Source organism: Oncorhynchus keta, chromosome 4 (genome assembly GCF_023373465.1).
Source record: "Oncorhynchus keta strain PuntledgeMale-10-30-2019 chromosome 4, Oket_V2, whole genome shotgun sequence".
NCBI classification, from domain to species: Eukaryota; Metazoa; Chordata; class Actinopteri; order Salmoniformes; family Salmonidae; genus Oncorhynchus; species Oncorhynchus keta.
This window is the reverse complement of record NC_068424.1, coordinates 27,185,473-27,212,614: the sequence shown is the minus strand read 5'-3', so window position 1 is coordinate 27,212,614 and position 27,142 is coordinate 27,185,473. Positions and strand designations below refer to the sequence as shown.

The 27,142-nt window shown below is 42.1% G+C and overlaps 1 protein-coding gene across 3 annotated transcripts in view; it reads left to right on the top strand.

The window, feature by feature from the left end:
• The window catches only part of myo3a (myosin IIIA), an 87,929-nt gene that overhangs the window by 5,460 nt on the left and 55,327 nt on the right, over positions 1-27,142 (top strand). For all 3 annotated transcript variants that reach the window (XM_052504986.1, XM_052504993.1, XM_035758127.2), the window contains exons 2-5: positions 2,764-2,947; positions 7,909-8,043; positions 22,136-22,240; positions 22,513-22,612. In XM_052504986.1, the coding sequence (XP_052360946.1) occupies positions 2,764-2,947; positions 7,909-8,043; positions 22,136-22,240; positions 22,513-22,612 (524 nt within the window). The remainder of the gene's footprint in view (positions 1-2,763; positions 2,948-7,908; positions 8,044-22,135; positions 22,241-22,512; positions 22,613-27,142) is intronic.

Below are 27,142 nucleotides of genomic sequence, written 5' to 3'. Positions count from 1 at the left end.
TAAGTAATGTGTTTCCAAACTTTTGACTGGTACTGTATATCTTCATCAAATCTATGCAAACTGGTATTGTTCCTAAAGATTTGAAAATTGACAAAGTTATCCCCCTCTATTAGTCTGGGGATCCAATATATTTGACAAATGATCGCCTAATATCTGTACTGCCATGTTTTTCTAAAATCCTTCAAAAAATTGGTGTATAAGACAATATTGAAACATGTAAATCAACATTTTATTCTATACTCGCACCAATATGGTTTTCATGGATAAAATCTTTACAGCCTTTAACAACAATGAATACGCTCTTGGCATCTTTTTAGATTTATTCAAAGCTTTTCACACAGTTGATCATTAAATATTATTTTCTAAATTGCATTATTACAGTTTTCATGATTATACATTTAAAAAATATATATATTTCACCTTTATTTAACCAGGTAAGCTAGTTGAGAACAAGTTCTCATTTACAACTGCAACCTGGCCAAGATAAAGCAAAGCAGTGCGACACAAACAACAACACAGAGTTACACATGGAATAAACAAGCGTACAGTCAATAACACAATAGAAAATGACATCTATATACAGTGTGTGCAAATGGAGTGAGGAGATAGGCAATAAATAGGCCATAGTAGAGAAGTAATAACAATTTAGAAGATTAACACTGGAGTGATAAATGAGTAGATGATGATGTGCAAGTAGAGATACTGGTGTGCAAAAGAGCAGAAATGGACTATGTACAGCTGCAGCGATCGGTTAGCTGCTCAGATAGCGGGTGATATAATGTAGCAATATGTATGATAGAGAACAATTTGTTTATGCAAACGGCTGTGCATCTACCAGGACCAAGATATCCTGTGGTTTGCCACAGGGTTCAATAATTGGACCTTCTTTATTCCTAATCGATGTCAATGACTTTGCTGGTGTGTCTTCTATCGTACTTCCTATTCTCTTTGCTGATGATACACACAAACATTTTGATTCACATATTAATGAAGCCAACTCAGGTATGGACACATTTTCTGAATGGTTCCAGATAAACAAATAGTAGTAGTCACTAGTAAGCATAAGAAATATAGTTAAAAAATGAAAATAAAAAAGAGCCAGAATCTCAATTGGTAGGAATGAAATGGAACAGGTCACATCCACTATATTCCTCAGAGTTCAAATTGATGAAAAGTTATCCTGGAATGATCATATTCAATTTGTTTGTAGCAAAGCGATGAAATCTGTTGATATCATCAGAAAGATTAGTGGTTTGGTTCATCAGGCTTGCTTCCTAACTCTATACTATAGCTTAATTAACTGTAATATTGTCTGGGCCAGTTCATATGCTTCCTACCTACACAAATTACTCATCATACAAAATACATTTAATTACCTGGCTCCATCTGCACCTTTGTTTAAGAAACTCAATATCTTGTCTATTTACAACATTAATGTACGCCAGTTATGCACTTTCATCCACAAATACTCATACCTCCCAGATAGTTTACCTAAACCCTTCAATGGATTCTTCCATGGTCATTCTGAAATCGATCTATAGAACACAAGACACTGCGAAAACCTTCATCCTCCCCACTGCTGCACCTCACATAGTTAATTCTCTATCAGATACAGAGGTACCATACTCTGGAATTCATATCTTCACATTGCCAAAACCTCATCATCCCTCAATAACTTAAAGCAAAGACTGGGGGTCAGCCTGAAACTACATAATAATCCCCTCCATATAGCCTAACTCTCTCTCTCTCTCCTCTCTCTCTCTCTCTCTCTCTCTCTCACACACACACACACACACACACACACACACACACACACACACACACACACACACACACACACACACACACACACACACACACACACACACACACACACACACACACACACACACACACACACACACACACACACACACACACACACACACACACACACACACACGTATACTGTGTATATCATGTACAATTATAATTAATATGCTTTGATTAACTGATTGAAAAAACACCTCACTTGCATAATGTTTTTACCAGTTTTTTTCAAATCTATTCTGTCTTTCACGTCTTTTCTTTGTTGCAAATAAATCAAATCTAAAACATTGGCTCTGTTTCAACCCAATTAGATCCACTCCAGTGTTCAAAGTGCAAGGCCTATGCACGCTGTGCATCTGAGGTAATCAAGTATCCTTGAGTAATGTTCTCAGGACATTGTGAACAACCCTTACAATTACAATCATCTCAGTGGAATTCCAACAAGGATAAACACTGCGGTAACAAATCTAATGAGAGATAAAGCTACAGATCCTTTACAATAACTTTTCTTTACATGAACCCAATATTTGAGAAGGCCCAGGACTACACTATTGTTTTGACTACCAAAAATAGACCATGGACTTATAAAGACACAAATAACAAGCCTGGCTAACAAGGTTTCCAATCCATCCATCAATTCATCCATCCATCCATCCATCCATCCAGTACCTTCTTCGTCATTTGAACTGGCATGTGGGGAGGGGTTAAGAAAGATACAAGACACACGAATGGAAGCATGCAACCATGGTAACCACAATTGGAAGGAAATATGTAGAACGAACTGCCAAGACTGGAGACATATTGCTTATATGCAAAGATGTGAATCATTTGATTTGATGTGCCAAGATTGGTAGCCCTTTTGTTTATTTCATTCACGGAATGAAAAGTTGCGTCTTTAACAATAAATGTTCATTCACAATGGCCATGTTATTCCTTTACCCCTCTCTTTCCCAGGAGATCTCTCATGAAGATGTTTCCACAATCAGGGAAATCGATTATCTTCGACACATTTCCTGATCCGACAGATACCTGGGAGATCATCGAGACCATCGGGAAAGGGACTTATGGCAAAGTCTATAAAGTACTCAACAAGATCGATGGCAGCAAAGCGGCTGTCAAGATACTGGACCCCATCCATGTGAGTAATGTTTCCTTACTTTCTGAAGTAGGTTCTGAAGTATGTGTGTCTGCATGTCGAGGTGCATGCTTTTGAAATGAGCATGTTGGGGTTTGGTTTTTAAGTAGGCCAATAATAGGAATGTCCTTTCATGTGGTCCTTCTGTGGCTCAGTTGGTAGAGCATGGCGCTTGTAACGCCAGGGTAGTGGGTTCGATTCCCGGGACCACCCATACGTAGAATGTATGCACACATGACTGTAAGTCGCTTTGGATAAAAGCGTCAGCTAAATGGCATATATTATTATTATTATTATGCCATGCAGGTGTTGCTGTTATTATGCATTAGTGTGACTGGCCGGCAGTAGCCTTCGGTATGTTTATGATCCTGGGGAGCCATAGTGAGGACACATCACATTACCTGTAGCCCCAGAACTGTCATGTGGGGAGTTTCAGGGAGCTTCAGGTCCTGGGCTGCCATCCATGATGAATAGAAACTACACATTGGTCAGGAACGTGGTTTTCGGAAAGGTTTCACATGGATTTTCCTGTTTATTTTTCACATATTCGAAAAATGTCACGTGAGGAAAATAAATTGCACATTCTCAGACATGTGTAAAGTTTCACAAAGATTTTTCACATATATTTTTCACACAACTTCACTTTGCAACATTTCACATGTGCTCTTCTAAGTTTCACATGTGTGCTTTTGGAACCGGTGGGATTGGAGTCCATGTCTCCCACAGGAGAAGCCAATGTCTTGACTGTTCGATCAAGAGGGCCAATATTGGGTTTCTCTTCCAATGTATATGTAATGGGCACAATGGGAGACAGAGAGCTGTTTTAAAGGTGTTTATTTGTAACGGACCACAGGAGGAGGCAGGTAGCTGGGTCCAGGGGCAGGCAGAAGGTCATAAACAGGGGGTCCAAAAAGGCAACAGTACAGGCAGGGAAAAGGCTAGTAACGTCATGCAAGATTTCAGGCAATAGGTTGATAACAGGAAATCCGATAGGCTAAAGTTCAGACAGGGAAAAGGCGTTGTTAGTGAGGCAGGCCAAAACTATCATACACGGGAGGATTAAATTGCGGGGAACTCAGCGCTCCAAATAGACGTGTGTCACACGTCAAAAAACAAACAATATCTCACAATGACGGGGTGCAAAGAACTTAACTAAATAGTGTGTGATGACATACAGGTGTGTGAACAGGTTATCAGAATTCAAGTGATTGGGATCTGGAGAGTGAGCTGCGTTCAAGAGATCTACGTGTTTGAGAGTGTGAGCTGGAAAGTGGGCTGGAAAGTGAGCTGCGTTCAGGGGATCTATGTGTTTGAGCGTGTGAGTTGGAAACAGACGTTACAGTATATTTATTATCAATTTCTCTCAATCTCAGAATATTGATTCTTCAATAAAAAATAGGGCTGTCAAATTATACTTTTTTTTAAATGAGTTAATCGTAGGATTTGCTGTGATTAATCACGATTAATAGCAAATTCAGAATTTTCTCAAATTGAGCTGTCATTTAAGCTTTTTTACATAAAGAGTATTAACGGCTTGATATTGTCCATGGTAACAGTTAGCAAAATCAGGTAAATTTAAGATTTAGCAAAGCTATCATCAAGGCAAAGGGTGGCTACTTTGATGAATCTCAAATATAAAATATATTTGTTTAACACTTTTTTGGTTTACACTTTGTTGGTTACTTCATGAATTCATATGTTATTTCATAGTTTTGATGTCTTCATTATTATTGTACAATGTAGAGAAAAGTGCAAATAAAGAAAAACCCTTGAATGAGTAGGTGTGTCCAAACTTTTGACTGTATATTTAAGAGCCAAAACATTTATAATGGAAATTAAAAATCCTCAGAAACGCCAACTTGTTCTTGTTGACTTGCATACTAAATTGAACTAGCTAGCTTGTTTTTCACTCGGTAAAAACAATAAGAGGATACAACAAAAAAAGACCAGAAAACTCATCACAATTTTGTTAAACATGTCATCTCTAGATTTAGAAAATGTAACCATGTGTACAAACTGGAAAACAGGATAAAAAATAAGAAGATATGGAGAGATAGCTTCGCTGTTCTTTTCACTGGACTTCAACATTGGAAGAAGGAACTCTCCAAATGCCTCTCTCTTGTGGGATCGCATAGTATACATGTATATCAGTGGAACCCCATGGAGCACTACAATAAAAATGGAGTGGATGGCTCAGGAAAAATACATTATTTTTTTACGCACTTTAATTATTATACACAGGTAGGAAACATTGCTACTGCAACATGTTAACACCACCTTTTCACATGTGAGGAGAATAATTCCACATGTGAAAGTGATATTTTCACATTAAGAGTTTTCTTCATGTGAAACTGCAAATGTGATTTTCACATGATTGTTTTTCACATGTGAACATGCAATTGCCTTTAAACAGCTTGGAAAATTCCAGAAAACTTTGTCATGGCTTTAGAAGCTTCTGGAAGGCTTATTGACATCATTTGAACCAATTGGAGGTGTACCTGTGGATATATTTCAAGTCATACCTTCAAACTCAGTGCCTCTTTGCTTGGCATCATGGGAAAATCAAAAGAAATCAGGCTAAAATAATTGTAGACCTCCACAAGTCTGGTTCATCCTTGGGAGCAATTTCCAAACGCCTGAAGGTACCACGATCATCTGTACAAACAATAGTACGCAAGTATAAACACCATGGGACCACAAAGCCGTCATACCGCTCAGGAAGGAGATGCGTTCTGTTTCCTAGAGATGAACGTACTGTGGTGCGAAAAGTGCAAATCAATCCCAGAACAACAGCAAAGGACCTTGTGAAGATGCTGGAGGAAACAGGTACAAAAGTATCTACAGTTGAAGTCAGACGTTTACATACACCTAAGCCAAATACATTTAAACTCAGTTTTTCACAATTCCTGATATTTAATCCTAGCAAAATTTCCCTGTCTTAGGTCAGTTAGGATCACCACGTTATTTTAGGAATGTGAAATGTCAGAATAATAGTAGAGCGAATGACTTATTTCAGCTTTTATTTCTTTCATCACATTCCCAGTGGGTCAGAAGTTTACATACACTCAATTATTATTTGGTAGCATAGCCTTTAAATTGTTTATCTTGGATCACATGTTTTGGGTAGCCTTCCACAAGCTTCCCACAATAAGTTGGGTGAATTTTGGCCCATTCCTCCTGACAGAGCTGGTTTGTAGGCCTCCTTGCTCGCACATGCTTTTTCAGTTCTGCCCACATATTTTCTATGGGATTGAAGTAAAACGAGTCCTATATCGACATAACCTGAATGGCCGCTCAGCAAGGAAGAAGCCACTGCTCCAAAACCGCCATAAAATAGCCAGACTACGGTTTGCAACTGCACGTGGGGACAAAGATCGTACTTTTTGGAGAAATGTCCTCTGTTCTGATGAAACAAAAACAGAACTGTTTCGCCATAATGATCATCATTGTGTTTGGAGGAAAAAGGGGGATGCTTGCAAGCCAAAGAACACCATCCCAACCATGAAGCACAGGGGTGGCAGCATCATGTCGTGGTGGTGCTTTGCTGCAGGAGGGACTGGTGCACTTCACAAAATAGATGGCATCATGAGGCAGGAAAATGATGTGGATATATAAACTGCAATTCATGTGAGGTGAAAACATGTTGTTTTCGTCACATGAGAAAAGGTGGTGTTAACACATGAACTGTACATTTAATACATGTGAACATATGGTGTCGTGAAAACAGCCATTTCAAATGTGAAAATCCGCTTTTCACATGTTAAACTGCAAATTTAAAGTCTATCTTACTGGCTTCTGTTCTCGCCTGAGGCTCTGTCTTCTGTTTGGTCACACTTTGTCACTTAATCAAATCTTTTCTCTCTTTATTTATTTCATCTTCTCTATGTCTCTCTCTCTCTCAGTCCGTCTTCAGTCTTCACAACAGACTTCCCCAACCTCCTCATTAGAATTATTCCTTCTCTTTCTTTCTCTTAATCAATTTATACATTTTAATCTATCTCCATCTATCTCTCTCTGTATAGCTTAATATCAAGCCTCCCCTTCTTTTGTTAACAACACAAAGCATCGACTGTAGATTTACCTGGGTTGTGCTTTCAAGGCCCTACAATTACACGAAAGAGGGAAATGTTTCATTGTTCATTCATGAAACGTATATTTTACGACTAATCTAGAGACAATACACGTTTGAAATGTACGTGGTTGCTATGGCTATAAAACCCAGCTAACATTTTCTTCCTCTCACTCAGTTTTGAGAAGTTAAATCTGGTGAGATGCTGGAGAAATAGGACACAAACGGCACATTGCTATGTTGAAAGACAATTTGAAAAGGATCAACTACAGTAGCTACTTGACTGTATTTAAAAAAAATGTTTGGCCATGTAGTTCAGTAAGCAGTAGAAGTGTTTACAATTCCTAACAATGGTTTCTTTCAAAAGCAGATACTCAACACTATACGTGGACAAGGTTTAAGTAGATTATGCAACTCTTGTTGTGTTCATTTGCTTTTCCAGGTACAATGAATGGCAATATCAAGTGAAAGCGTAATGATTTTTATCCATTAAACTCTAGCATCATCTTAATAACTGTCTCATTAGTCTGTAGAGAGTTTGTTACTGTTTTTCATGAAAGAAGAACAATGATCTATAGACCGTTCTCTGAGAGGAGCATCCTTTTAATCAATCGGTTGATAGGTTCCAGCAGAGAACACAAGCACAACATCAGATTCGTGAGCATCGAGATGACATGTTAGTAACCACAGCTGTTGGTTCCATTATGACTGTTTAATTCCTCTTTGTGATGCGAGCATGTACTGTGATTTGGCATATTACCTAACATGACCAAAAACAATGTATGATACGACGTGGCTGCAGAACACCAAATTGTTACAGATCGGTCATTGAGGATTCATGGTAAGTCTTCTGTCATTTGACGTGGTTGACCCCATGTTGGTTCTTGTTTTCCAGGATATCGATGAGGAGATTGAAGCAGAATACAATATCCTCAAGGCTCTCTCTGACCACTCCAATGTGGTTAAATTCTTTGGGATGTACTACCAGAAGGATGTCAAAAACGGGGACCAGTTGTGGCTAGTTCTTGAGGTAATGTTTTTTTTTTGTTGCTGAACATCAATGTGACTAACTATTTACATTTTAGTCAATTATAAGACACTCTTATCCAGAGTGACTTACAGAAGCAATTAGGGTTAAGTGCCTTGGTCAATGATAGATTTGTTCAACTAGTCGGCTCTATACAAGGTAGACAGCACAGTGGTGAAGGGCCGAGGCGGGGGAAGGTATTATGTAACAGTATAAGATCCAGCAGGAGGTCTGGACATACAGCTTTCCCATAGAAGGCCATATGGGCTCTCGTGTCATTGGCTCAACCTGTGTCGTGCTGAGAGAAGCAGAGGGGGGATTTACATTTCCTGGGCCGTCTCCACGAATCAGTGTGGACAGCTGATTTTGCTCTTGTCTGGCTGAGTGCAGTATATTCTGGGTGTCCAGGGGCTGTTTCACGACTGCAAATATACCTTCATTACACTTTTTATACTACCCTGCAATCGCCAACATACAGTTGAAGTCGGAAGTTTACATACACTTAGGTTAGAGTCATTAAAACAAATGTTTTAATCACTCCACAAATTTCCTTGTCAACAAACTATAGTTTTGGCAAGCCGCTTAGGAAATCTACTTTGTGCATGACACAAGTAATTTTTCCAACAATTGTTTACAGACAGATTATTTCACTTTTAATTCACTGTATCACAATTCCAGTGGGTCAGAAGTTTACATACACTAAATTGACTGTGCCTTTAAACAGCTTGGAAAATTCCAGAAAACTATGTCATGGCTTTAGAAGCTTCTGATAGGCTTATTGACATCGTTTGAGCCAATTGGAGGTGTACCTGTGGATATATTTCAAGTCATACCTTCAAACTCAGTGCCTCTTTGCTTGACATCATGGGAAAATCAAAAGAAATCAGCCTAAAATTATTGTAGACATCCACTAGTCTGGTTCATCCTTGGGAGCAATTTCCAAACGTCTGAAGGTACCACATTCATCTGTACAAAAAATAGTACGCAAGAATTAACACCATGGGACAACGCAGCCGTCATACCACTCAGGAAGGAGACTCGTACTTCGGTGTGAAAAGTGCAAATCAATCCCAGAACAACAGTAAAGGACCTTGTGAAGATGCTGGAGAGAACAGGTACAAAGTATATACAGTTGAAGTCGGACGTTTACATACACCTAAGCCAAATACATTTAAACTCAGTTTTTCACAATTCCTGACATTTGATCCTAGCAAAAATTCCCTGTCTTAGGTCAGTTAGGATCAACACTTTATTTTAAGAATGTGAAATGTCAGAATAATAGTAGAGAGAATGATTTATTTCAGCTTTTATTTCTTTCATCACATTCCCAGTGGGTCAGAAGTTTACATACACTCAATTGGTATTTGGTAGCATTGCCTTTAAATTGTTTAACTTGGGTCAAACGTTTCAGGTAGCCTTCCACGAGCTTCCCACAATAAGTTGGGTGAATTTTGGCCCATTCCTCCTGACAGAGCTGGTGTAACTGAGTCAGGTTTGTAGGCCTCCTTGCTCACACACCCTTTTTCAGTTCTGCCCACACATTTTCTGCCCACACGTTGATTCAAAGGTGTGGATGGAAAATCAGAAAACATAACTGCTCTGAAGGACCTGAGTTGGGGATACCTTCCCTGGAGGCCCCATCATGGGAAGCTTATGTTCAGTATTGGTGTGGGTAAGACTCAACCTCAGGTAAAGGATTTAGCTGAGCAATGCGCCTCAGGATTATAGCAGGTATCCCCAGGTGACCCTTTTATACAACGCACATAAACACAAACATTTAAAGAGCAACATGTATTGTTCAAACTGTAGCATGTGTTGTTACAGTTTATAGTAGTGGGTTTTTAGGGCAATACAAAGGCACAATGTCAGCAGTCCAGTAAGCTTGTCAGTGTTACTAACTATTCTACTGTAAGTACAGTGTAATGCCTCGATTAGAAAGGATTTCCTCATTTCAACATGTCAAGTGAAGCGCACTATTTGACTGGCTCAAGAGGAAGAATACCCGCAGTGAAGGCTGAGACTTTTTGCCAGGCTGCTTTTTATTCACACAATGAAAAACAACCTCATCCTTCTGAACGCACTGAGTGTGAATTTCATGACTCAACTCTGAAAACGGTGGTGTTTGAGAGAGAAATTCAAGGGGACCTGGTTGATGTTATGATTGTGAGAGGCAATGTGGCCCGGAGCTCTGCATCCTTTATGTTGTATTTCCCCCAGAATGCCAAGCTCCAGACAAACGTGTTACCGAGGTCAACCCCTGCGTCTGAGGAAAGTGTTAGCGAGATCTGATGCGCCACTAGCTGAGCTTTGTGCTGTCTGAAATTTGACCCTCAAATGTGAGTTCCTGGTGTGAAGATCGAGAGAGACTATTTCAAATATAATATGAATGGCTGGTAATAATGGTTAGCTGGCCCAAGAGGCTCTGGTGAGAAAGCTCATAGCGCCAAAAGTCACACATGCTGTCTGTGTTGGATGTTCAGATTCCAGTTGTGTGTTCGTTTGTGTCAAAACACATAATATCTTTGTATGTAGGGCTAGATGTAGGATATTTTCTGTGTGTTACCGAACAGTGTTTGCCAGTGTACGTGTGTGCGTTTTTGAGTAGTGTGATTGTGAATGTAAATGTGCACCTGCGTGCATACGTGCGTGCATACGTGCGTGCATACGTGCGTGCGTGTGCAGCCGATTGTGTGTGCACGTGTATCCCCGGCATTTGTTTGTGAGCCCCTATCGAAGCATGTAGGACAAGCGGCCTCTCTGCTGTGCCTCAGGGAAGGTTATTTGTTGGCCTGCTTCTTAACTGATGTTGTCCTCCATGCCGCTGTGTTCTGTGTGATGCTTCAGCCTGTTTCCATTACCCTAGCCTCTTTTACAAGTCTGTAATCTAAGGTAAAGTAGCCAAGCTTGAACAAAGCTCACACATTTCTGTTATCCAAGTTCAGAGTGGCTTGAACATTATCATCTATCCCCTCTCGGTGTAATGCTAGCCCAGTAGATAGTTTTCACATCGCCAGCTTATGTTTCTGCCTGGCTGTCCTCAGTTTCCTTCTCGGTGGAAGGGTCGTTTAATCACCTGTCTGACTTTAGATGTCAGGCTCCTCTCTGAATGAAAGTCGGACTTCAAACCCATAATGTGACCAGCAGGAGGACAGGGGTTTTCTGTTAGCATAATCAGCATAAGCATACTCTGAATACAATGTTACCACACCATTCAGACTTCCAAAGCATACCAATCAAGGGCCGCAGTCTTAGTTAGAGTAAATCCTATTCTGTCACAAGGCAGGTGTTGATATGTACCAATTGTGCCTTTGTTTTAAGTCCTCGCTAGGGCTCCCTGAGGGTATTTCATTGGAGCACAATTACCGTGGGTTAGAAAAGCAAAGCCAGTTTTTGGGCGAGTTCACTCAGCTTTGCAACGTTGTTTACTCTCTATCCCCACTGTGTTTTGCATATCTGTATGCAAACTCTTTCCTCATGCAAAAACCTCAAGCCAACAGCCCAAATCTGAGGGACTAATCCACGGGGCTGAAATCACTGCCAGTCGCGTTACTGGACGCTGTGTGTGTGTGTGTGTGTGTGTGTGTGTGTGTGTGTGTGTGTGTGTGTGTGTGTGTGTGTGTGTGTGTGTGTGTGTGTGTGTGTGTGTGTGTGTGTGTGTGTGTGTGTGTGTGTGTCTGTGTGTCTGTCTGTCTGTCTGTCTGTCTGTCTGTGTGGGTGCGTGCTTGCATCTGTGAGTGTGTGTATGAGAGTGTGTGCATGTGTGTGTATTTATACAAAGGGACAGGGGAAAATACAAAGGGGCGAAGATGGGTGATAGAGGATGCAATCACCATGGTTACAGTCCTTCCTTCTGAACTGTAATTTTCCATGGTTCATTGTGGATCAGAGGATCCCCTCTCCTCATGCCACGCTGCTCATTATGACGACGATCTGCACAAATTGCATCCTTCACTTTGTTGCTTCCTCATTGGGCCTCATTGGGCTCTGCTCTTGCGCTTATAACTCAGTCTCTCTAGTGGACTCCTTTATGATAGATAGCGGATGTGGGGAGATGAGGGAGCTTTCATCTTTTGCTCCCAATCTGGGTCCATTGAAGGTTTGAGACCTCAACCCTATCCAAACTTCAAACATACCAATAAAGGGACCAGTTTGATTCTCTAATTGGGAATATTGTTGACCTAAATTGTATACTTTGATATTTTTGGTTCTCATGGTTGAATGGTAAACCCAAGGAGCTGTGCTATTTATGGGGCGGCAAGTAGCCTAGTGGTTAGAGCGTTGGGCCAGTAACCGAAAGGTTGCTAGATCGAATCCTCAAGGTTAAAATTTGTCGTTCTGCCACTAACAAGGCAGTTAACCCACTGTTCCTAGGCCGTCATTGTAAATAAGAATTTGTTCTTGCCTAGATAAATTTTAAAAAAAATGTAATTCTCAAGATCTTATTTCACATGGCTTTTTAAATTTACTTGGTACTTTATGATGAAAAAGCCACGAACTAACATAATTAGGAGTTTAGTTAGGAGTAACTTTAATTCAACTTTAATGTCCTCCTATCTTTGAAATCAAATCAAATCAAATTTTATTTGTCACGTGCGCCGAATACAACATGTTCACCTTACAGTGAAATGCTTACTTACAGGCTCTAACCAAAAGTGCAATTTAAATAAAAAGTATTAGGTGAACAATAGGTAAGTCAAGAAATAAAAACAACAGTAGAGTGGCTATATACAGTAGCGAGGCTATAACAGTTGCGAGGCTAAATACAGGCACCGGTTAGTCGGGCTGATTGAGGTAGGATGTACATGTAGATATGTTTAGAGTGACTATGCATACAGTATATGATAAAAAGAGAGTAGCAGTAGCGTAAAAGAGGGGTTGGCGGGTGGTGAGTGGCGGGACACAATGCAGATAGTTCGGTTAGCCAATGTGCAGGGGCACTGGTTGGTCGGGCTAATTGAGGTAGTATGTATATGAATGTATAGTTAAAGTGACTATACATATATGATAAACAGAGAGTAGCAGCAGTGTAAAAGACGGGTTGGAGGGGAACACAATGCAAATAGTCTGGGTAACCATTTCAGGAGTCTTATGGCTTTGGGGGTAAAAGCTGTTGAGAAGCCTTTTGGTCCTAGACTTGGCACTCCGGTACCGCTTGCTAAGCAGTAGCAGAGAGAACAGTCTATGACTAGAGTGGCTGGGGTCTTTGACAATTTGTAGGGCCTTCCTCTGACACCGCCTGCTGTAGAGGTCCTAGATGGCAGGCAGCTTGGCCCCAGTGATGTACTGGGTCGTACGCACTGCCCTCTGTAGTGCCTTGCGGTCGGAGGCCGAGCAAGTGCCGTACCAGGCAGTGATGCGACCATGCTCTCGATGTTCCAGCTGGAGAACCTTTTGAGGATCTGAGGACCCATGCCAAATCTTTTTAGTTTCCTGAGGGGGAATAGGCTTTGTCGTGCCCTCGTGCCCGACTGTCTTGGTGTGTTAGTACCATTCTAGTTTGTTGGTGAAGTGGACACCAAGTTACTTGAAGCTCTCAACCTGCTCCACTACAGCCCCATCGATGAGAAAGGGGGGCGTGCTCCTTTCCTGTAGTCCACAATCATCTCCTTAGTCTTGGTTACGTTGAGGGATAGGTTGTTATTCTGGCACCACCTGGCCAGGTCTCTGACCTTCTCCCTATAGGCTGTCTCGTAGTTGTCGGTGCTCAGGCCTACCACTGTTGCGTCATCTGCAAACTTAATGATGGTGTTGGAGTTGTGCCTGGCCATGCAGCCGTGGGTGAACAGGGAGTACAGGAGGGCACGAAGCACGCACCCCTGAGGGGCTCCAGTGTTGAGGATCAGCGTGGCAGATGTGTTGCTACCAACCCTCATCACCGGGGGCTGCCCGTCAGGAAGTGCGAGATCCAGTTGCAGAGGGAGGTGTTTAGTCCCAGGATCCTTAGCTTAGTGATGAGCTTTGAGGGTACTATGGTGTTGAACTCTGAGCTCTAGTCAATGAATAGCATTCTCATATAGGTGTTCCTTTTGTCCAGGTGGGAAAGGACAGTGTGGAGTGCAATAGAGATTTCATCATCTGTGGACCTGTTTGGGCGGTATGCAAATTTGAGTGGGTCTAAGGTTTCTGGGATAATGGTGTTGATGTGAGCCATTACCAGCCTTTCAAAGCACTTCATGGCTACGGATGTGAGTGCTACGGGTCGGTAGTCATTTAGGCAGGTTGCCTTCAAGTTCTTGGGCACAGGGACTATGGTGGTCTGCTTGAAACATGTTGGTATTACAGACTCAATCAGGGACATGTTGAAAATGTCAGTGAAGACACCTGCCAGTTGGTCAGCACATGCCCGGAGCACACATCCTGGTAATCCGTCTGGCCCCGCAGCCTTGTGAATGTTGACCTGTTTAAAAGTCTTACTCACGTCTGCTTCAAAGAGCGTGCTCACACAGTCGTCCGGAACAGCTAATGCTTTCATGTATGCCTCAGTGTTGCTTGCCTCGAAACGAGCGTAGAAGTGATTTAGCTCGTCTGGTAGGCTCGTGTCTCTGGGCAGCTCGCGGCTGTGCTTCCTTTTGTCGTCTGTAATAGTTTGCAAGCACTGCCACATGAGCGTCGGAGCCGGTGTAGTACTATTCAATCTTAGCCCCGTATTGACGCTTTGCCTGTTTGACAGTTCGTCGGAGGGCATAGCAGGATTTCTTATAAGCTTCCGGGTTAGAGTGACACACCTTGAAAGCGGCAGCTCTACCCTTTAGCTCAGTGCAAATGTTGCCTGTAATCCATGGCTTCTGGTTGGGGTATGTACGTACAGTCATTGTGGGGACGACGACCTCGATGCACTTATTGATAAAGCCATTGACTGATGATAAAGCCAGTGACTGATGTGGTGTACTCCTCAATGCCATCGGATGAATCCTGGAACATGTTCCAGTCTGTGATAGTAAAACACACAAAGCAGTATTTCAGTCCCTTATTATCAATTATGCAAACGATCTCTATAATGTCAGCCCAATGTTACAATTTGTATTATTATCTTTGTGGTACTAATAGCTCTTCCAGCATCGTATAAGTCATAAATTGATATTGCTGTCTATTCTGTGCCCATGTTGTATTTATGATTTTTATTTTATTCAGTGGACATTAGTCTTCTCCTCACAAACAGCACATAACACATTGCTAATTAAATGATACTGCCTGAGAAGCCGGTGTTCGGAGGATAAATTGGCACAGGTGTTGTGTACCATCATATTCAAATAATGATTGACATATTTTCATTAAAGATGTAAATTTGATTAATGTATTCATACTATTTAATCCGTCCATGAGATATAGTCCTGACACAAATCTAGGGTTGCTACCTAAGCCGGCTGGTTGTTCATTCTATCGGTTAGGTAGCCAGAGACGAGACCCAGTCGTGAAGTCTTTTTGTTCTCAACCTATGGACCTTCGTTCTAAATGTTTCGTTGCCGTGATGACTAGTAACACTCTTATCCCTTGCTAGCTAGCCAACTTCGGCTAACACAGTCACGTCAAACAGTGCAGCCAGAATAACAGCAAAGTGCAGCATTTGTGTTTGTTTAAGCTGTTTTCTAGTGACATTTATTTCGATACATCCATAACAATGAGCTAATGATGTGCGATTTTGCCTGCCATAGAACATTTGCTTTCTCGCCAGGACAGGTGGGACAGCTGAAAATTGAGTTTTGATATTGAAACAATGTTGCAAATGTCGGAGAGATAGACAGCAACATTTATACAAATGTCTTTTTTTTTTTGTGGTGATCAAGTTTATAAATGTCATTTTTGGGCTGATCAGACAGTGGATTGCGCAGTGAGATGGAACAGTAGGAATTTTAACGTCATAGCCTTAGCCCGTGGTAACTTGTGGAATAGACACCGGCTGGAATTAAGTTTGAACCAATCAGCATCCAGGATTACACCCACCTGTTGTATAAAAGGAAATAAGGCCTTGAGTGCCAGGGAGTAAAGTGGTTGGCAGGATAACGCTAGCATCTTGGGTAGTTCTGGCTTCACATCTGTTTTTAATCTCTGCATCCAGAATCAAATCATGTGTGCAGGCTGGTCAGCTACTCAACAACTGTGTAATGGTTTGTCTGATACGAGTGACTTCCTATGTGCAGGGCGAGCCATACCTATGCCTGACTACTACTGTTTCCCCTCACTGAGTTGCTACACAATGTCGAGGTTCCAGTTCCTCACAGAGATACGGTGTCTAATGACACACTTACAGTGTGTGCTTTTGGAAGTCATCGAATCCAATCACATTTGATTTGTCGCACACACACGTGTTTAGCAGATGTTATTGCGGGTGTAGCGAAATGAGTGAAGGTAAGCCGATGTAAAAATACTTGTGGCCATGTCATTCAGTATCAAAGCTCAAAGGAGAACCTCTGAGCTGATAACACCAGACTTAAACGGTAATGCAAACTCTTATGTAGGTAAGCTAGTTGAACGGCAATACGCCCAAACAACGGTTAGTGTCATCAGTAACGCCGTTATCACAGTGTTATGGCAGTTGTCGTCAGCTTTTACATATTGCTACATACATGGCTAGATATGGTACAGACTTATTTTTAAACCAATGAAAATGATCCAAAACAACCAAACCATTACCGTGAAGCACGTTGGCATGATTAGTATTGGAGCAGACTGCAACTATCAATTCTATGACCACCATCCCACCATAATAATGAAGGATCACTGCAGCGATGGCATGTTTAATGCAGATAAACTAACAGGGGGGAGATTGCGTTCATTATACACCGGGAGACATAAATATCGAGACAGCGATCCCTATGATAGGGGTAGATAATTGTTCCGTCTGTGAAATGAGCTGAGAAGATGGATCCGGGGTCTGACGTTTAAATAGCCCGGCACTCTGCTTTTTTACTCACATATATCAATCATAGTGTGCCGCTGCTTCAAACCCTCGGCCACTCTGCCCTTGTGTCCCCAATACCTTCATCTGAACAGCAATCAAGTGCTCTGTTCTACGCTTTAAGTTGTGAAATCATTTCATATAAGGTGCTAATAACATGCATCTAATCATGTTTCTTTTTATATTTTTTGAAACACACTATGTTGTCTTCAAGCCTCCATTATACTCCCTTAAAAACACTGCCCTTATTCTGCCCGACTCCAGGTCGTCGCCAACTCTGGCCGTTATTAATTGACAATGAGGTTTATAATGGCTTTGTTTGTTAGGGCTTTAAATTAAACACAGTCAGAAATAAGAGACCTTGGCCTGAGGACCAAACATGCACAATCACACACGTACACGTACACACACACACACACACACACACACACACACACACACACACACACACACACACACACACACACACACACACACACACACACACACACACACACACACACACACACACACACACACACACACACACACACACACACACACACACACACACACACACACACACACACAATGATAACACATCATTTTTGTTACAAGTTGAAAAGTAACAAAGGAAGACATGAGATATGTACACGTCAGAAAACCTTGCGTAGCTGTTCTTTCAAGAAATCTTTGTGTCCTTTTATGGAGACATCTCTTTGTGCTGCAGTAAACATAGATCTACACAATTATACTGCTCAATTTAACTAGCTGCACCTGTAGAGAAAACATCCCAAAGCTTAAAATGGAATGCCCAATCAAAAGGGCTGGTATGGGGAGGGGGGTGCATACATATTTGTGACATCCTCATCATCTTTTCTTCTTTCTTTCCATGGTCTTTGATCCATTCACTTCATTTACATGACAAAAGCAGCACCTGATCTGTATTGGATCATGTCCTGTTCTGTTTCGAGGCTTACTGGCCAAACCTTTGAGCTGACAAAGAAGAACTAATGGTGATTCACAATATGCATTTCTTTTGAAGCTGTCTCGTTGCAGTGGGGTGATTGGTTAAGGTCCACATATCCTATAGGCGGGATCATCATGTGATGACTCACAGTACCCACAGACAGGTCTTAGCTAATGATTGACAGGACCCGGTATAGCAATGATGATGACCCAGTATGGAGCTCAGAAAGCTTCACATCTCTACTACTAGTTAGCTATCGTCATCGGGTTTCCACTAGCTACCACAACCACAAAGTCAAAAAGGCTATATCGTAAAAAAATGTAATAAAACAAAAATGTGTTTTTGTCTTCATTTATGATTAGAGTTAGGCATAAGGTTAGCAGTGTGGTTAGGGTTAAGGTTAGGTTTAAAATCTGATTTGAAGAAAATAGATTGAAATAGCTGGTGTTTATGACTTTATGGTTGTGGTAATTAGTTTGTGTACAGTATTTCATACCGTCCCTCCATTTTTATTGTGGGTATAAATAGCAGGCTAAGACTGTTAAATCCAACAGCTAGTCTAGCAGAAGGTAGGGGGATGGAGCCGGTGATGGCAGCTAACAGTATTAGCCCCTAAGTCTCAAGTCATTTCCATACAACATGTGAGGAATTATGTTGATGTCTTGTCCAAAGCTGACTGCAATAATGTGCCCACCGTCTCTCGCGGGGAGATAACCATGAGGTTTCAAAACGAAGCCAATATCTGACATTAAAGTATATGTTCTTCGTGTAGTCTGAACTCTGGGGATATTTGACCAATGTTGACAGAAGAGCCAGTTCTATCTAATTTGATGGGTTCTGATTTAGGGCCAAATGTGGGTATTGATGGAATTAGCTATTTCTGGATGTGTAACAGTAGTTGGCAACATGACTTGAAGTGACTCAAATGCAAGAACTTAATAAGATACTATGCTACATCTCGGTAATCCCAAATAGAAAACAATGTAGCTAAGTGTGAAATTTCACACGTCATCTTTTAGTCAGCCAGCTGGTGCGACCGCCTTTCAACATGTCCAAAATAATTCATGTTGGCCTTAAATGGGGCACTCTAGAAGACCAAACAGTGCGGCCAGGAGAGCGAGTGCTAACGTTTAGCTTGGCTAATACCATGGCACTGGAGCCTAGCTAGCTCATTAAAATGGATCGGTCTGCCTTGCCCTGTGTAATTTAATGATGACAGGTGATCTCGGCAGTGATGTGGACTCTGACGTCAGGCTCAGCCGGCTCCGTGAGACGCTCCTGTCTGCAGAGGCTTCTGATACGCTCTGCTCGACTGCAGTCTGTCTGCAAAGGCTGATAGGAAATAGCCGGGGCTAGCAGAAAGGGAAGTGAAGTATTACTGTTACAGTTTCTGGAATACGGGGGTTTTGACTGAGCTTCTATGTAACAATGTGTTTCCGTATCACCAGGACAGACAGACAGACAGACATGCAGAGACAACATACCATGGTTTAGTCCTTGCGAGGGTAAATCAGTTCGCCCATGTTCAGCCCTCTAGGGGTCTGTGTGAAGCTCTCACATGTGAAGGATGCTTGACATCATCTGACGTCCCTGACAATACACCACCTGGCTGCCACTCATCTTGTCTGTCGTCCTCACACGTCTTGACATCCGTATCTAAGTGTTGAAGGAAACATAAGACAATAGGAGAAGTTAAGCATATCAAAGCATCACGTCCACCTACAGTCATGACCAAAATTACTGGCACCCTTGATAAAGATGAGCAAAAAAGACAAATACTGAGCTATATTGTGTGCTCCAAAAAAATTCAGAAATGCTATTATTTTCTGCTAACACAACTGCTCAGATTTGATTTCACAAGGTGTCTTTCTGTTTTTGTAGATTTGTACGTGTCAAAATGATTGGCACCACTGTTTGTATTACTACGGAAGTATGACAACACTGAGCCGTTTGACCAATTCATCTTACCAGATCCTTGATGTCCTTCATCTGTTTTTACGGACTGCCCTCTTCAATTCAAACCACAGGTTTTCAATGGGTTTCAAGTCTGGAGACGGAGATGGCCAAAGGCCAATGTTGATTTTGCGGTCAAATAACCACTTCTTTGTGGATTTTTATTAGTTCTTGGTGTTATTGTCTTGCTGGAAGATCCACTTGCGGTTAAGTTGAATGTCCTGGTACTGGGTAAAGTTCATTGTGTCGTTGACCTCATCAAGGGCCCCGCAACCAGTGGAAGCAAAATAGCCCCATAACTTCAATCTCTGCCGCCATATTTTACTGTAAGTATGGGGTTCTTTTCTGATTATGCATCCTTCTTTCGATGAGAAATTATTTTGGGGTTCTTTGGCCACACACACCAGTGGTTGAAAACGGGCCAGCAATCATTTTGACACCTATCTTTTTTTATAGTTATTTAATTTTCCACAAGTCATTTTATTAGTTTAAAATAATACAACTTTCAAATGTTTTGGAGCATACAACATAGCTCAGCATTTTTATACAGGACTGTATATTCCTTTCATTTCTCCCATTTAAAAAGTGCACACTGTGTACTGTAAACTGCAGGCTAAGTGGAACAGGCAAATTACAACTCCCTGTGGTTAGCTCAATGAGTGCATGTAACTGGCAGAGAAACACGAGGGCAGAGACACAGTGCACAATGGCTTTGGGCCATGTGGACAGAATGTTAATGAGATCAGAAAATGGATCTGTCTTTCTGGGAACTCCTTACCAAGTCACCAACAGAGAAGCTCTCTATAAAAACCTGGTTGTGTTACTGCATCTTTCCTCCATCCATTTCCCATCCTCCTTTATTTTGGGAATTTAGCATTAAAACGTTGTTTTTGCTTGCTTTTCCCGTGACGTGTGAATGATCATGGAAACAAACATCACCAAAAAACGGTATAAACTCTATAACTGGTTACCATTACATCATAGGAGACATGATTGCATTGATGATTACACTCTGCGTTTTGTGACTCACTCTGAGAATGAATGTGAAGCATTTTTCGGTTGTCCTCCACAAGAGGGTGCTTCTAATTATCTGTAACCACTGAGGTTTCTTCCCTCATTATCCCTTCAATGCACAAGTGAGACAGAGATGTCTCTGATTATAGGAGTGTAAGTGTTCTACGCATAATTAGACAAATAGACATTTCCCTTTTAGAATGCAAAAAAAAAAATGCTTTTATGCATGCAGTTCCTCATGAAAAATGCAGGCAAAACAAGTAGCATTTCTGAGAGTGCAGAGACAAAATATTTATTGCTTGATTCAAGCTTCCCACTGATGCAGATGAGGGGCCATTGTATCCGTCTATAAAGTACTTAGACACAGCTACTTAGATTGTACTATTATGTGCCACTCGGTTTCCTCCGCATCTCAGTCGGCACTCAAGGGCGTTTTCTCTTTATCTGGAGGTCAGATGATGACAGCCCAAAATAATGGGGTATTATTGTTGCCTTGGCAACACCTAGGGCAATTCTCTGTGATTTTCTGTGATTTTCAGGCAGGCGTTGACATTGATAATAGAGCCCCGTCCTCACTTTAAGGAGATAGATTCTGCTGCTCGCACTGTAACCTTATGTAGTATGCAGAAAGTGACATTTCTTCATACGAGAGATTTGTTGTGTAATCAAGCTTAGGTTATGAAAAAAAAAATTGTAGTGTAAAATGGGCACTGATTACTTGGTAATGAAAACAAGTCTGTTTTCCCTTGACATGCCGCTCAGTAAAAGCTCTCTGCCAAATGTATACTTTAAAACACTTTTCATGGATTTTCATCAAGGCATATGCATATGGATGGGTTTTCATCTTCCTGACAGAAATAGTCTCCAAAGTAGGCGGAGGTGCTTGATTCGAGGACCTCGATTCGCACATCTTTAATAATTACAGTTTAGTCATCACAAAGCCGATTATATCCCTCTTAGGAGAATCTGCATTTTCTCCATACACACGATTCCTACCTCCCCCTAAGCTGTTTCAAATAGATAAGCGTAGAGAGATTGAACAAAATAATCAACTATCACCACCATGGTCTTCAGAGCTTTGAAGATTCCTTCTGAAATCTTAATTTTGTACCCAGCGCTTTTATCAGAAGGGTGTTACACAATGCGAAGCTACAGTATGCACATCTAGATGTGGCATATCTAGATTTAAGCTCATTGTCTCGGCTTTGGCCAGAATATGCTGACTCACGCTACGGTTTAGCAAAGGAAAGCCATTGTCTTCTCTCTTTCTTATGTGCCTGTAGCTCTGCAATGGAGGTTCGGTGACAGACCTGGCCAAAGGCATGCTGAAGAGAGGGGACAGAATGGATGAGGCGATCATTGCCTATATCATACACGAGGCCCTCACGGTAAGCGTGCTCTTTGAACGGTGGATGGTCTTGTGAGAGAGAGGGAGAGAGGGAGAGAGAGAGGGAGAGAGAGGAGAGAGAGAGGAGGGAGAGAGGGAGAGAGGGAGAGAGAGAGGGAGAGAGAGGGAGAGAGAGAGAGGGAGAGAGAGAGGGAGAGAGGGAGAGAGGGAGGGAGAGAGAGGGACAAAGCCTGAAAATTACTTTTCCCAACTATGAATTGAATGACCCTCTTCCGATGACTTACTATATTACTACTATCTCTGCTGTTACAGGGTCTCCATCACCTGCACATCAACAAGACCATCCACCGGGATGTCAAAGGCAACAACATCCTACTGACCACACAAGGAGGGGTGAAGCTGGTGGACTTTGGTACGTGGTGTGTGTGTGTGTGTGTGTGTGTGTGTGTGTGTGTGTGTGTGTGTGTGTGTGTGTGTGTGTGTGTGTGTGTGTGTGTGTGTGTGTGTGTGTGTGTGTGTGTGTGTGTGTGTGTGTGTGTGTGTGTGTGTTTGTCAGCAGGTCTATGTGTGCCTACGTGTCTGTGATACTGCCGATGGATCAAATCCATTACCCCAAATTGTTTGCCACCTTAATTGGCTTACATTTATTTTCTTATCCAGGGTGGAATATGTTTACCCGGTGGTGGGAAGGTAGTAGGTGGGTAGCCGCAAATACATTTCCATTAGACGCAGTGTCTCCTGCATTTGGCCTCACCGCAGAGGACATTGTTTTTATTCGTTGTGTTAGCAATGCAGCACTGATTTGTTTCCTGTTGTTCTCAACCAAATGAAGCTCTCTGTGCGCTAGCCAGAGTCTGAATAAGGAGAAATGATTCAGGCCATTTCCAGCAGTGACTCAGCGAAGCTCCTTTGGGGCCTGAAAAGCAGCATGCCTCTTTCCATTACAGCTGAATCTCATCTTTATTCAGCCTGTTAAGCGAAGCTTCTCTTAAAAGCATCAACCTGCGCATGTCGCTGCCTCCCTCTCCCTCTCTTCCCTCACTTAAACCAACGAGTAATGGGTCTTGCGAATATTTGTCGGCTCCATAGAAATTCCACGAATAACACACTTCGCCCATTTGCGCTCTTTGTTGCCGCTCCTCTGTTTAACACTTCCATTAACGAGGTATTCACTTCTGAGGAGGCTCCACTTTAGCTATAAGCTACTCTAAAGTGATACTCTCATGGCTCGCCGTGCTCGCCCAATCCCTCAGATAGATGGTCGCCACCCTGGCTTCAGTCCGTATCAGCCCCAGTGCAGAGGCCATGTGAAGATGCTAATTACTTTGGGGGAATTCTGGGTAGCGGAGAGATAACGGGGAAGCTTGGCATTCACGCAATCAGGGTAGGAAGGGGGTTAGGAGGAGGAGGGTGAACCCGGACATATGAAATGAGCAGATAGGAGGAGCAGACCCCGCAGAGTGAAAGAGAGGAAGATAGTGATGACTAATGACCCCACAGTGAGAAAGAGAGAGGGAGATGGTGATGACTCACGACCCCACAGAGATAAAGAGAGAGGGAGATGGTGATGACTCATGACCCCACAGAGAGAAAGAGAGAGGGAGATAGTGATGACTCACGACCCCACAGAGAGAGAGAAAGAGAGAGGGAGATAGTGATGACTCACGACCCCACAGAGAGAAAGCGAGAGGGAGATAGTGATGACTCTTGACCCCACAGAGAGAAAGCGAGAGGGAGATAGTGATGACTCACGACCCCACAGAGAGAAAGAGAGAGGGAGATAGTGATGACTCATGCTTTAAAGTTCCTCTGGCTCTGTCAAAGTCAGCCAACAGGAAAGCATTGCTTGGTCAGGATAGTAAAGTCATGGTAGACTATAGAAAAGCTCCGATGTTATTACAGAGGAGCTGTCATTTGGACACACAATGTTCTCCTTCCACTCTGTTGTTTAATATTTCACTCACCACATTCCCCATGAATACTTCATTCAAATGAGGGCAGGATTCAATCAAACCTGCACTCCAGGAAACACACTGTACCCCCTCCCTTTCAAATGACCCTTCTGTATGATCTGATTTAGCGAAGTCCTCCACACAAATACCAGTGCGACACTACATTATGAATACAGAGTTAGGAGGTGACCTATAAACAACTAGGAGTGTCTGAGGCTGTCTGAATATCCCATGGTCAGATTCATTTGATCAAGCATGCCTTTATTTTGATAAGCACCCCATCAGAAATACATAACGCCCCGTACGTTTGTACAGAGGTACAGAGGTCTGTGTTTTACAGTGTGGTGTTGTGTTGGTTTCATCAGTGTTTCTGAGGCTGTAAACTAGTATACATATCACTGATTCGAAAGGGGGAGGGGGGTATCAAAATGTTATGCATCTAAAAAATAGATCATTTGCAGGCGCTCTTTTCCAGAGCGACTTACAGGAAGGAGCCTTGTTCAAGGGCACATCGACGGATTTGTCACCGAGTCAGCTCAGGGATTCGAGCAGCGACCTTTTGGTTACTGACCAAACGCTCTTAACCGCTAGGCTACTTGCCGCATAAATATGTGTTGCTATGACAAAAACAAAAGATTGTCATGGGAACAGAGAAGAGTTTATGTTTCTTCATTTAGCTTCAAATGTGCTGTCATTATGGTGAGAATCACCCAAATCCTCTTCCACTGAATTAATGTAGTCTACTCTTGTTGGGGTTGGCGACCCATGTTCTCTCACCCACTGTGAAAACTAAAAGACACTCAACTGCACATTTATTCCAATAGGCTGTCATGCTGTGCAGGAAAAATTGTATTTCGCTTCTCTCCGGAATCCTGGTAACTGATTTTGATAAGAGAAAGGTTGGGGAATATATCAATGGGCACATTGATACGTGGAGCGACAGACAGACAGACAGACAGACAGACAGACAGACAGACAGACAGACAGGCAGGCAGACAGGCAGGCAGACAGACAGACAGACGGCCCAGAGCGACGAAATAGACAGACAGTGGTGATACAGGGGGCTGGACATAGGTGGCTAGGAGAGATGGGGGGACAGAGAGAGAGCGAGAGAGAGGCAGATAGGAGGGACACGTGCTCCACGCGTGTCCTGCGTCACGCCGAGGCTAATAGTTTTCCATGTGGGGGACTGGCACGTCCCACGCTACACTAAGCAGCTGAAAAGATAAAACCCCTGCAGTGACTCATCACCACCCGAAGAAAAATAAGCCCTGAAAAAGAGTAGAAGAATATGGATGGAGGCCATCTTTTCAGTTTCTTAATGAATATGCTAATTGACAGTGTTATCTCTCTGATGATTATTAAGGGTGTTCCGCCGGGCCCTGCCTCTGGGTAATGTTGTAAGAAAAGAAAGGCCACGGGGGCTTTTTATAGGGCAGTCTTTGTGCATACTTGTCAGGGCCTCATAACCATTTCATCACACCAACCATGAAATGGTTAAATACGAGTTAATATGTGTGAACGTATGTGTGTAGGACGTGTGTGTTTGATTGGGTGTAGGTTTTCTGTGTGTGTGCGTGTCTAAGCAGGTAGCCTAGCGATTCAGAGCATTGGGCCGGTAACCGAATGGTTGCTGGTTTGAATCCCAATTCCGACTAGGTGAAAAGTCTGTCGATGTGCATGTGAGCAAGGCACTTAACCCAAGTCGCTCTGATAAATGACTCAAATGTGTCTGTATACTGACTATCTGTGCAAACATTTTTCTGCTAGTACCATGCATGTGTTCGTGCATGCATCGTTTGTGTGTGTGTGCATGCATGAGCGTGTGTGCATGTGCACGTGCACGTGCAGCACAGTGTGTCAGCCCTGTGTATATCCCCTCCTGCATATAATCCTAATCCCTTTTGATGTTTGCTACAGCACCGTTGAGAATCTGCTGCTTACTGCAGTCCTTCTCCTGCCTATTCATTCCATCCAGAATGCAGTTTAACCCATTCAGCAAGGAAGTCCTCGGAGAGATATCCATTATATACTCTTTACAAATAACATTGTCTTATACTCTAGTTCATTCATATTCACTATACAGTTACATACAGCATAGATAAAAGCCAACATTAACATTGTTTTACACGTGTGTGATTTGTTGACTCAGATGGAGTGTACTGTATACTGTATATTCATCTATGCTAGCAACATGTCATATACTGTATTGTAAAACACTTTGGAATTCTCCAGTTGTCTGTTTAAACATATGAGCACATAGTAACCACACAGCTAGTTGTTGATGCACAGCTTCTCTCTCAGTCCGTAGTAGTCTCGCTGCATTCTGTTGATAACCTAGTGCCCATTGGTGGATTCAGTTCAAGCTGCTCCTCTACCACCTACTGCAGCTTCACACTGATTTGTCTGGACTGGAGTCTGGAGTCACGACTGTGGCTCGTCCTGTCGCTGATTGTCCAGACATTTTGATATGAACACATGAGCAGTGGTGGAAAAAGTACCCAATTTTCATACTTGAGTAAAAGTAAAGATACCTTCATCGAAAATGACTCAAGTGAAAGTGAAAATCACCCAGTAAAATTCAACTTGAGTAAAAGTATTTGGTTTTAAATATATTTAAGTATCAAAATTAAATGTAAATGCTAAAATATACTTAAGTATCAATAGTAAAAGTATAAATCATTTCAAAGTCCTTATTTTAAGCAAACTTGAACGGCATCATTTTCTTGTTTTTTAAATTGACATATAGCCAGTAGCACACTCCAACACTCAGACATCATTTACAAATGAAACGTGTGTTTAGTGAGTCTGCCAGATCAGGCAGTAGGGATGACAAGGGATGGTCTCTGGATAAGTGAGTGAATTTGACAATTTTTCTGTCCTGCTAAGCATACAAAATATAACGAGTACTGTATGGAAATGTATGGAGTATTGTCTTTAGGAACGTAGTGTATACCGTCTCCTTTCAAAATGACCAGAAGATAACGGGA